Source organism: Dioscorea cayenensis, chromosome 10 (assembly GCF_009730915.1).
Source record: "Dioscorea cayenensis subsp. rotundata cultivar TDr96_F1 chromosome 10, TDr96_F1_v2_PseudoChromosome.rev07_lg8_w22 25.fasta, whole genome shotgun sequence".
In the NCBI taxonomy this organism is placed as follows: Eukaryota; Viridiplantae; Streptophyta; class Magnoliopsida; order Dioscoreales; family Dioscoreaceae; genus Dioscorea; species Dioscorea cayenensis.
The window spans coordinates 21481216-21493886 of NC_052480.1; the positions used below are offsets into that span (position 1 = coordinate 21481216).

The following is a 12671-nucleotide window of genomic DNA, read 5'->3' on the forward strand; positions in this document are numbered from 1 at the left end:
ACAAACCATGTCTATCTAAATTTTTTTGTTAATTAATATATTAACATTATATTTTGAGTTGTTAACATGTTAACACCTAATTAAGTTATTACATGTGTTTTTCTATTGTCTTTATTACTTTTAAAATTAAAATTTCATGTTGATTACTTTTTAAATTTGCTCAAAGCTAACAAATACCTTTTAACCTATTAATTACAATATCCCAAGTCTATTTAATTTTTTTAATTAATATTTTAACATTATCTTTTGAATAATCAACATATTAACATCTAATTAACATATTACATAACAAAAGCCAGTGTTCAAAAAAACGGTAGGCGCTAGTCGGGCGGTCAATCACCTTCTAGCGCCCAAAGAGCCTAGCGGGGCCTAGGCGGTTTTACCTTTTTAGAAAATATATATATTTATAATATAATTTTAATTTTATATAATACCCAAATAGACATTTACCAACAAGGCAACAACCAAATTAATGCATAACAATCAAATAATAATACAAGAGATTACAGAATCCAAACAACTCTGAAACAAAAACTTATCATAAAAACATACATATAAAACTTAGGCATCTATCTCTTCTTGAAAGCCCTCCAAGACTCCTTCCATGTCCGGCTCAAACTCAACCTCTTCTTCATCTTCTTCCTCATCCGAAACAAAATCTTCTTCATGAAGTTCTCTTACTTGAAAATTCATATTACTTCCTCTACTGCTATCCATTTCTCCAACCATTCCCTCTTCCTCAACATCTTCATCACCACCCTCTACAATCCATCCTTGAGCCTTACTAGCATCATTAGCAAGAAGTGCATCTCTTCCCATCTTCATTACCTTTTCCCTCTTCTCCTTAATCTTGGAATTGAATTGGACATAGACTAGATTATTTAACCTTGTTGCATCTAGTCTATTCCTTTTCTTTGTTTGTATCCCCTCAAATGTGCTCCAATTTCTCTCACACCCGGATGGACTTGATGTTAATGAGAGGATCCTTCTTGCCATTCTTTGCAAATTTGGTACACCATTTCCATAAGTGCCCCACCAACCAACTAAGAAAGCACTAATTGAACAATATTAGAAAAAATATATCAATTAGAGCTAAAGAAAATAAAGAATTGTAAATATGCATACCCGGATCAAAAGTGTCAATGGTTTTAGTGCATCCCATCTTGGCCGCCGGTCTCCCAAAGCTACCTTCTTTATTCTTATACTTCAACAATTCATCATTCAACACCACATTTTGAGCATCAAAATCGGGGAAAATTTTCTCAACACATTCAAGTAGCCCATCCATGACAAGCGAATTGCTTTTGTATCATTTCCTCTTTATAGGAGTAATAATGATTCAAGATGTATGCCGTCAAATGTAATGGACGATCAAGTCTATCACGAGCATTAGTTTCAATAATTTCTAGGACTTCTCGATAGAGGGTCTCTTGATTCTTCAATGCTCCTTTAATCTCTTCCTTAGCGTGAAGAAGCTCTCCATACAAAAATTCCATTGATGGTTTTTTATCCCCATCAATAAGGCGAAGCACCCTAACTAAAGGAGCAAATACCTTTAAGCACAATCCTACTCCATTCCAAAAACCCACATTCATAATGGTTGAATAAGTTGCTCTCACTTTTGTTGATTGGGAATGCTTACACTTATCCCAATCACTACTAGCAAACATAGTTCTCAACTCACTTTTCTTCTCCATTAAACTTTGCAACGATAGAAAAGAAGTTGCAAATCTTGTGACTCTCGGCCTTACTATGTCTCTTTTCTTTGTATACTTTCTCATCAATGCTAATGTTTTGTGATGTGCATAGATGAAGATAGTACATGACTTTGCCTTCTCAATCACTCCTTTAAACTTAGGTAGGTTTCCTATTCCATGAAGCATGAGGTTTAATGTGTGTGTGGCACATGAAGTCCAAAATGTAGATGGCCTTTTCTTATCTTCCAATGTTGTTGCCGCCACCATATTGTTAGACGCATTGTCCGTGACCACTTGAACTACTCTATGTGCTCCAACTTCTTTAATGCACTTGTCGACATAGTGATAGATATATGGCCTGGTGTGTGCTTCTTCGGAATCTTCCTTGGAAGAAAGGAAAATTGTGCCTTTGTTAGAATTGACACAGAGATTCATAATACTTCTCCTTTTTCGATCCGACCAAGCATCGGTCATGATTGAGCAACCATTGTTTTCCCACTCTTTTTCATGGTCCCTAATAATACCTTTAGTTCTCTCGACTTCTTCCTTCAATAGTGGCTCCTTTAATTCATATTGGCTTGGAGGTCGATAACCCTTCCCATAAATTCCAACCGCCTCCACAAATTGTATAAAACTATCCTTATCAATAGCATTGAAAGGAATACCCGACTCATTGATCCATCTTGCCAAAAATCGATCCACATCATGTCTTCTATTCTTATCAACGGCATCTTGAATATTTTGTTGCCGCATATACACACCCAATGAAGCTTGGTGATTAATAGACGATGTAAATCTATCCATCGGCCCACGAATGCGTGGCCTTTTCATTGACCCTCCAACTTCAACATCTTCATAGTCTTCTTCATCAATCGGAGTAATGTAAACTTCTTCTCTTTTCTCCAACTCATGTCTAGTTTTATTTTGTTTCTTGTTTTTTTGCTTCTTTTATTGCCGCTTTGCATTTGGCTTTAGCCTCCTCCGTACACATTGAACATGAGGATATATTTCCCTTGATATTAGCTATGTGTTGCTTCATTCTACATATTCCACCACTAACCACTTTCATGCAAAACTTACACTTTAACTTATCCGGATTAGTAGGATCCGCCAATACCGCAAACTCCCACCCCACATCACTTGAATTATGCTTCAATGAATTATCTGAAGATGCCATTGAATTAGATGCTCCAGAAGATTCATTCTCAGCCATTAGACACCTGAGAATAACCAAGCTAACAAACTATTAAACTAACAACCAAACTCCAATACCAAATCAGCAAACATGATCTTAGTTCACAATACAATATTCTTACTCCTATTAATCATCTCCAACTAATTAGAGGTTCATGAATTCACTCATAACATGATCTTAGTTCACAATATAATGATACATGAAATCAGCTTTGTAGATTCTAAGTGACATTTCACCAAACATCACAAGTGCATGCATGCTCCCTTCCAACTCCATAACATAGAAACCATACTCTTGAGCAATTAGTTATACAAGCATGAACATCATCATAGAACTAGGATTAAAATCTCCATTTATCTCATCGAACAAGCCAAACTAACATAGCAAATCACTTGGGCATTTCATCGGACACATGGTGAGCGCTTTAATATAATTCTTTTCTCTACAACAGAACATCAAAGAAAACCTCCAATTTTACATCTCATTCATTGATTACTACATCATACATTCATATTGTCAATCATCATACAATCCACTGATCCCTTAACATAAATCCCAACTATTTATCCTCATCGTACAAACCTCTAACCGTGGAGAAGAAGCTGTTCAACGGCGTCAAGGCTTCGCTCTAAGCCAGGGGTACACAGCCACCAAGTTCCTTCAAGTGTTGCTCGACGACCTTCTTCTAAGGCGCAGGAATCAGAGGATTGAAGGGATGCTCGTTCGGGTCATGTGAGGTAACATAAAAAGATAGAGAAATTTTTATCCAAAAAAAAAACTGAAAGGGATAGAGGAGTTGGCGGGGCCCATGATTTGGAGATAGAATGAGTTAAAAGCACTTTATTAGAATGTGAAATTTGCATATTTAACCCTATAAAGCGCACACTTATATATATATATATATATATATATATATATATATATATATATATATATATATATTATAGTTTATACAAAATAATATAATTTTTTTATTCCTAAAAATCCAATTAATTAAGCGTATATACAAAATAAAATTAATACCTCTCTGTTCCGCATACACTATTAAAAATTTAAAATATATTAAACAACTAAAAAAATTTTAATGGTTACTAAGTTAATATTTATATATATAATTATATATATATCAAAAAATTAAACCGTAACGTAACGACTTAGCCGCCTAAGAAAGGTAATGATTTTAAAGTTTAAACCTAAGAAAGTTAAACTTAAAAACATATAATTTTAATTTTTTTTATTAAAGCCGCCCAGCCCGACTTAGCCTGCCTAGTCCGCCGCCCAGCCCGCCTAAGCGGTGCCTGGGCGTCCGTTTTTTAGATGGAAAGCCAACGCCAATTTTTCACCGTTTTTTCGCAAAAACGGGTCGGCCTGCCACCTTCTAACGCCAAGGTGCCGCCTAGGCGGCCGCCTAGGCCGATTTTTCAAACACTGATAAAAGTAAGTAACTTCGACAAGCAAACTTAAGACTTAATTAATTTTTTGCTGCTTATGGATTCATATGTGACTACCTTCGTTTGAAAATTGACTATTACTTGTAGGGATTATAGAAAAGTTCCTATGTACTCCTATAAAAAAAAATTGCCAAGGCTGGAAAGAGAAAGAAGTCTGTGATTTTACCATGATTTCAACGAAAAAATTTGTGGTAAAAAAAAGTCAGGCATGCAAGAGAAAAAAAGTTAGCAATATTACATCATATCAAACAGCATATCAAAGAAAAAATACAACTATACATCCAAAAAGGCACAGAAAACAATCTCATGACCAAAAAGATTATGTTCTATTATAGAGCTAATTGATCAAATAGTATAGAATGCGAAAGAAACAACATTGCTAGACAAACTAAAATCAACAGGAAAAAAATGAAGAAATTAAGCACATTCCATTGGCCAGATAAGCTGGATGAGCCTTGATTAAAGCTGCAAAATTGATAAGGAATAAACCCATAATTAAGTACAAGTGAATGAAGTAAAAATCACATGGGAGGCACTAAATTGAATAAGAATTGCCAAAAAAAAATAATAAACCATTAATTGCATAATACCTTACAAGGATGTAGTTATATATCAGGTTCTGATTTTTCGCCAGACTTTGTCTCGATCAGATCTACTTTGAATCCCTGTATGGTTCAACTAACAAGATCGTATTAAATACCTTCATCGGCATGTCCAAGTTCTCACCCGTTCACAGTTTAAAACCAAGCAAACAAAACATGACCCAATGTAGTAAAAAACAAACAAATGTGAGCCTTGCAAACAACCTAAAACAAAAAATGCCAGCCATCAAAATAACAACAGTAATGGTGGCATACATATGCCTCCTGATTGTCGCATTTAAGACCTTTATAGCATGGTCCACAAGAAGTGGAATCTATAAGTTGTTGCACTTTGGCTTCCATCTCTTGTTTATGGTGCCACGCTTGTTTCCAACAAGCTTTAATCAGGAAACATCACTAACAATGGTTAGAAAAATAAAGGTTAGAATTCTAATGAATGAATAAACCATGAAAAATTGAGGTAATATAAAGCTTCAAAGCAAAACAACTTAAAATGTTCAGAAACAAGAGTATAATGAAAGTAAAGAGTCAGCTAGTGCAATGGTTAGACAAATAAAGATGGGAAGTGCACGGGGCCAACGACTTGCGGGTCTATTGGTACATGGGTCGCCGATGGAGCTCTTACCGAGTGGTGAGAGTTCGATTGTCGGCTGAGGGCACATTTTTGGGAGTTGTGAATAGTGGTTGTGTACGAGTGGCTCCAGCGCCCACGTGAGCTCGGCCCCATCCCCATTTGTTCCACCGAGGCTTGTGCATGTCCCTGGGGTCTCTAGTGGGTTCGCCCCGCTCCTCTTCCCCAAAACAAAAAAGAGATGGGAAGTGCATGTAATAAAACAAAAATGTAATAAAAATGAAGATTCAGCTAGTGCAATGTTCAGAAAACACAAATACAAGGACATGATTGGTTGGGCAACATGAAACTTGAATTGTTTTCCTTGTCCTATTCAAGTTTGAGGAAAATAAATTTTGCTAGCTGCAGGCTACTTTGGAACCAACTTTTATCATTCGAATAAAGTAGTTTTTATTTTCTCTTTTTCTTCTTTTCTAAAGATAAGCAACTCCTTGAGGTCCCTTAGCAGATGAGGAAAATACACTTGAACAGTAGTAAAAATGACTAACAAAACATACTTGGATTTGTTATTAGTAATATATAATGGCAGGTTTTTTGATAAACTGAAAATACACATGTGGACAATAGTTTTCATGTCTGACTTATTTTTCACATTTCCTACATTCTTGTTCTTTGGATGAAAGCCAAATCTCATAATATCACACCATTTACAAACCCAATACATAGCAAACAGTTCTTCAATGCATATGCGCCAAAGGATCCACAACTCCGAATGGAGTTGCACAATGTGTTAGGCAAAGCTAGGTTTTGTCTCAATCTACCTACCCATAATCCTTGTAACTAAAGCTTGACCAAGCTTTTAATTATAATTTTATAGCAAGGAGTTCCACCTATTTAAATTTCTAGATATCCTAATCCATTAATGATCTTGTGGTATTACATGCACTTGCAATGTATAGCAAACACAAATGCAAGCTTCAAACCATGGAAAATACATGTAACAAAATGTTAACAAATGTTCAAAAACACAGAACATAGCTTCAAAGCAGAAGAAATAAAGATTCAGCTAGTGCAATGTTTAGAAAACACAAATAAAAGCTTCAAGCCATGAAAAGTGCATGTAATAGAAAATGCAAAAAAAGTTCAAAAAACACAAGACATAGCATCAAAGCAGATAAAATAAGAATTCAAGTAATGCGATGTTTAGAAACACACACACAAAAAAAAGCATCGAACCACAGAGTGCATGTAATGGAAATGCAAACAAATGCAAACAAATGTTCATAAAACACAAAACAAAGCTTTAAAATAGTCCAAATAAGGATTCAAGTAGTGTAAGGGTCACATAAAACCACTCTATTGAACCCATACATCACTGGTTATCTTATTCCTTAGCCCCACCCATTGTTTATTTTCTTCAAGTTGCTCTCGTTGTGACCAACGCTATGATGATACCAACAATTCTTGTTGTTGTGAACTTCCTTCAATCAAGATCTTATTGTTTGGGTCGACACCTACGATGTAGTTATAGATGATACAACACACTAGAACTAACTTTACGTGGGTATTGAATGGCATAAAAAGGTGCAAGGTCAAAATCTTAAAACAATTTGTCAAAATGGTGAATGCTTGCTCAACCCTTGAATTCAACATCGAATGCCTTAGATTGAAGAGTTCCTTCAGCTTTGTTGGAGGCTTTCCACTAGATTCCTTCAAGTGGTATCTAACACTTCTATATGGAGGTATAAATGCATTCATAGTGGTGAAACCAACTTCTACGAGGAAATATTTTCCTACAACAAGAGGTCAACAGTCAAATACAGATGATATATATGAGCTGAAATTTATTTTTCCCATCTTTTATTACCTTGAGGCCTTTAAGTCACAGTCTTGATATCTCATCTCTTAACACAAAAAAATCATGTGCCCACTTTTTCCAACCTACCAGCATATAGGAGAAAATATGGGTTCACCACTACGAGCATATTTTAGGTTGGACCCTTTCGACTATGGAACTGAGATAATTCTTAAGGAGGACAAACGCATCGATGTGCGTCCTATCCAATAATCAACCCTATACAATCCTACATGGCAAATGTGAGTTAAGGACTTGACATGAAGTTGTTTATGAATTTTGTTAAGATGTTTGTTACTTAAATGCGAGCTTTGAAAAAAAAAAAGGTACCAGTCAAGGTTAATCTCGATGTCAGGATGGTAGGTGTTGTTGGGGGGATGCATACAGTCATCACGAATAGCACACATAGCTCGAAGGAGGTTATTGAAGTATCAACTAATGGTTTCCCCAAACGAAAAAAACTTAGTGGATATGGTCTGATCTTGGTGTTGTGTCGAACTATATGCAAAACATTGCCAATTGTTATTCAATGGATATGCATCTAGTGTCCATAAGTAGATGCATATCTCACATGATGGGTGCTAGCTAGATGCATCAAAGGACCTACGTCCATCCTAAGGTAGTTGACACAGTAGTCTCGACCACTCCTTATGCATTTTGTATGTTTCTTCCTAGATACCTGATAAGTGCTAAACTGACCATATTTTCTATATCATTTATACTGCATTTAGCATGGAATTTTTCTTGTTTAGCACCACATTATCATAAAATTTCATTCTTTTATTCACCATGTCCTCTATTTCTGTTTTAGGAAAAAAGAAGCGAATTCAAGGGTGTTTTGAAGTGAAATGAAACAAGTTGCTGAATCAAGGCTTCACCACGGCTCACAACGGGTTTGATGGAAAGTTACCACGCCCATTGTCTACACTTACCACTACCGTGATCAAGCTGTGGCAACATGAAACCACCGATAGCAACACAGAGGCCATAACGGCCTCAAAACGAATGTTGTGAAGACCATAAAGCCCGTGATAGAGTCACACAACTCCCAAAGACCATGTTAGGATGCGACTTGGAGCCTAAGCAAGAACTTAATCACCACGGGCATCATAACACTCGTGGTGGGGCCGTGGCGGAGCCGATTACTATAAATGCTCTAGTTTTCACTAAATTCGGGGAGATTCTTTTGCTGAATAGAGTAGGGTGGCTGGATTTCTAGAGATTTGAGCGGTGGGAGATGGGTTTTCTTCTATATTCCAGCAGATTATGGCGGATTTCTCAAGAGTATGTCAAAGAGCATCATCGGAGAAGATCATGTGTGACAGTTATCTCAACGATCATCATTAGAGGGGCGCGAGTGACATGCGTCATTCGGACAATCTTGTATCCTCTCATCCCCGACCTTCGGAGAACTATTGGAGAGAGTTAGTTTAGGAATACCTTGAACGCATATTTATTCTTTATTTGATCTTGTGGCTCTCTTGTGCTTTGATGCTTTACTTTCTATATCCATAAGAACCTAATTCAAGGGGAATTGTATGTCTAGGTCTCTTGATTATTATTTATGAATATTGATTGATTAATTTAGGGGTTGTTTGGCATTGTTGCCAATTCATGTTTTTTGTTTTCAATTTCATGTTTTGCAAACAAAACTAAAAAACATATTTGGCACCTTGTTTTTGTTTTAAACAACTTTGGCAATAATTTTCATATTTCCAAAAAGGAAACAACATTTTTATGTTTTCAACTTTTTTGGAAACGTTTTCAAAACTCTTCTTCCCACCATGAAACACTTCCTCTTCTACTCCTCTCTCTCTCTCTCTCTCTCTCTCTCTCTCTCTCTCTCTCTCCCCTTTTTAATTTTTTTAATTTTTAAAAAAATATCAAAAAAATTTTACAAATTAATAATAATAATTTTAAAAGTATATTTTTTAGAAATATATTTATAAAAATTTATTATTTGGGCTTGATATTTTACAAATTAATTTATATAGTATAAAAATTATATCTTTAGGAAGAATTTGTGAAAATTATAATTTGACCCTTGATTTTTATAAACTAGGGTGTAAAATATAATATACATATATATATATATATATATATATATATATATATATATATATATATATATATATATATATATATATAATGGAAAAATATTTGTGAAAATCTATTGTTTGAGTTATTCACCTTTTACTTGATCTAAAAAAAAATTATGACTATGTCTATATTGCCCCTCCTTATTCTTTTATTTTTTTTTATCGGATTGATCCAATTTGAATACATACATATATATATATATATATATATATATATATATATATATATATATATATATATATATATATATACATATATTTTAAAAATTTTTTTAAGGCAAACCCCAAAATATGTTTTAGTATCAAATAGTACAATTTTTTACCCGTACAATAGTAATATATATCATTAATGTTATTTAATAATATAATCAATCAAACTAATATGAAAAATAAAGTTTTATAAAAAAATTGAAAATATGAATTAAAAATAATAATAATAATAATAATAATAATAATAATAATAATAAAATACATCATAATAATTTTGTGCTAACCAAACGTGTTATTGTTTTCAAGTTTTTAAAATACACCACAATAAGTGTATCCAAACTTGTTTTTGTTTACAAAAAAATTGAAAATGAAGTTAAAACAAAACAAAAGCAAAACAAAAAACAAAAAACGAAAAATAAAAAAACAATAACGATGCGAAACAACCCCTTAATACATCGTTCTAGTTTTCGTTAATCATCGCATGTTTTGAATTGATTGATATTCTTATTAATGTGGATGAGGAGGTTAAGCCCCCATGTTGATGACGCCCATGCCATGATAGATCTATGCATGCTCTAAGAGCTTAGGCATAGCTAGTTTTCTAGATTAGTGATTGATTGCTCCTTGGGCTTAGGGTTTAATCTTCTCATGGGATTCCTGCACTTAAGGTAAACATAGGAGGCAGGGGTGGAAGAGATTTCATCTTAAGTTCCTAGTGATTTAGACCTACTCGCCAAAGGATTTGGGGCAAGTAGGCCTTCGAATTTCCCTGATTCAATTCTAAAACACGAGTGTCATTTAACGGCTATTATAATTAATAATCAAGATAACCATCATACATACTCCCAACTCCTTTCAAGTGTGCTTAATGATATCTCCAGTTGTATTGTTCAATAGTGTTGTAAAAGTAAACTAAATAAAGAGTATAAACATTTAGACTATTGATTAAGTAAAAAAGAAGTAATAGGAGCCTCTGGCCATTCCTGAGGAAATATGACCCCGTGCTCACCCATGAGATATTACTTGACGACCCTTAGACTTGCGGTATTACAGACCAATTGTAGTATTAATTGCATACTTACACGATTATTTATTTGCATAATTTACACACCCATTAGGAGTCCATCAAGTTTTTGGCGCTATTGCTTGGGAACACTTAGTCGAGAGATTCTAGGAAAACTTGCAGCTTAGTGTTTTAGCCATTTGTTTTTATTGTATTGTTTTTTTTCATTCTTATACAATGTTGATACCTTATTGCCGCTACTTTCTTTTGCTAGTGACTATTCATGACCAGTTCTAATCCTCAGGATCAAGTAGAAGGAAATAACGAACTAGAGAGAACCCTAACATTATTGAGAATACTTTGGAAGAGGCCAGTTGTGGAAGCAGACAGCGATAGTGACAGTGCAGAATCTGCTACCATGGTTGAACCAAGAAGGACACTTAGGCTTTGCTTGTATGAGGTGAAGGAGGGGTTTATAAAGGAGGGTAGAGTAGGGTAAAGTAAGGAAAGTGGAGTTTTTCAGTTATACCTTGTTTGGGGCTAAGGTAAGGTAAATGGAGGTTATCAAACCTTCTAATGTTTGGATTGAAGGTAAGAGATGGTAAGGTTTTATGGTGATATTACTAAAATACCCTTTAGTATATTGTAATAAGATTGTTAGATATTATTATAAACTACTAAAAAAAAGACATATAAAAAAACAAATATTATAAATATTCTCTTACCATAAATATGCTTTTAAAAAAATAAATATGATTTTTCAAAATTATTTGGAAAGATTCAGGGCATTTTTGTAATTGTTTAAAAAGATTGAGGGTATTTTTGTAATTGTTTGGAAAGGTTGAGGGCATTTTTGTCCAGAAAAAGTGAGATTGGGGAATTTTTGAAAAATCCTTAACCCTAAATAAATAAAGATGTAATTGCTTGGAAAATTTGAGGGCATTTTGGTCCAAGAAAAATTCAAAACCTAGGGCTTGCTTGGGAGAAGGTTTTTGGAGGTTTTGTAAAGTAAGGTTATCAACCAAACCTTGTTTGGATCCAGGGTTATTTGGAGGGTAGGGTATGAAAAGGTTAAATGGAGGGTTGAGAAACCTCCATTTACCCTCATTTCTCAACCCTTCAAATTGGGGGGTTAGCAAGGTTTTGAATTTTTCTTGGACCAAAATGCCCTCAAAATTTCCAAACAATTACATCTTTATTTATTTAGGGTTAAGGATTTTTCAAAAATGCCCCAATCTCACTTTTTCGGACAAAAATGCCCTCAACCTTTCCAAATAATTACAAAAATACGCTCAATTTTTTTGGACAAAAATGCCCTCAATCTTTTCAAACAATTACAAAAATACCCTGAATCTTTCCAAATAATTTTGAAAAATCATATTTATTTTTTTAAAAGCATATTTATGGTAAGAGAATATTTATAATATTTGTTTTTTTATATGTCTTTTTTTTTAGTAGTTTATAATAATATCTAACAATCTTATTACAACATACTAAATGGTATTTTAGTAATATTACCATAAAACCTTACCATCTCTAACCTTCAATCCAAACAGTAAAAGGTTTGATAACCTCCATTTACCTTACCTTGCTCCAAACAAGGTATAACTTAAAAACTCCACTTTCCTTACTTTACCCTACTCTACCCCCCTTTATAAACCCCTCCTTCACCTCATACAAGCAAAGCCTTAGAGTATGAGAGGCCGCAGTTTACAAGAGAAGAGTTTAATGTGCAAGCAGAACTCCTTTCAATTTGACGGCTTAGTAGATGAAGACCCAAATACCCATCTCTCAAAGTTTTTGCAGATTTGTTCAACGTTCAAGATGAGCACAGTTACGAATGATGCAATAAAACTGTGACTCTTTCATTCAATTTGAGAGGTTCAGCATACAGGTGGCTTACATCACAAGCACCTGGGTCGGTCATAACATGGAACAATTTGGTGGAAAAGTTCCTTGGATGTTACTTTCCACCAAGTAAGGCAGCA

At 34.4% G+C, this 12671-nt stretch overlaps 1 protein-coding gene across 2 annotated transcripts; it reads right to left on the reverse strand.

The window, feature by feature from the left end:
- Positions 1-473: 473 nt before the first annotated feature.
- Positions 474-3622, reverse strand: LOC120270034. Of its 2 annotated transcripts, XM_039277038.1 has the most exons (3): positions 3475-3622; positions 1126-2917; positions 474-1043 (listed from the first exon to the last, which is right to left on the reverse strand). In XM_039277038.1, the coding sequence occupies exons 2-3, from the start codon at positions 1286-1288 to the stop codon at positions 562-564; spliced, it is 645 nt and encodes a 214-aa protein (XP_039132972.1). In that variant the 5' UTR covers positions 1289-2917; positions 3475-3622; the 3' UTR covers positions 474-561. The 2 variants fall into 2 exon arrangements, with proteins under 2 accessions (XP_039132972.1, XP_039132971.1); XM_039277037.1 differs by having other exon boundaries at positions 474-2917.
- Between the last annotated feature and the right edge of the window lie 9049 nt (positions 3623-12671).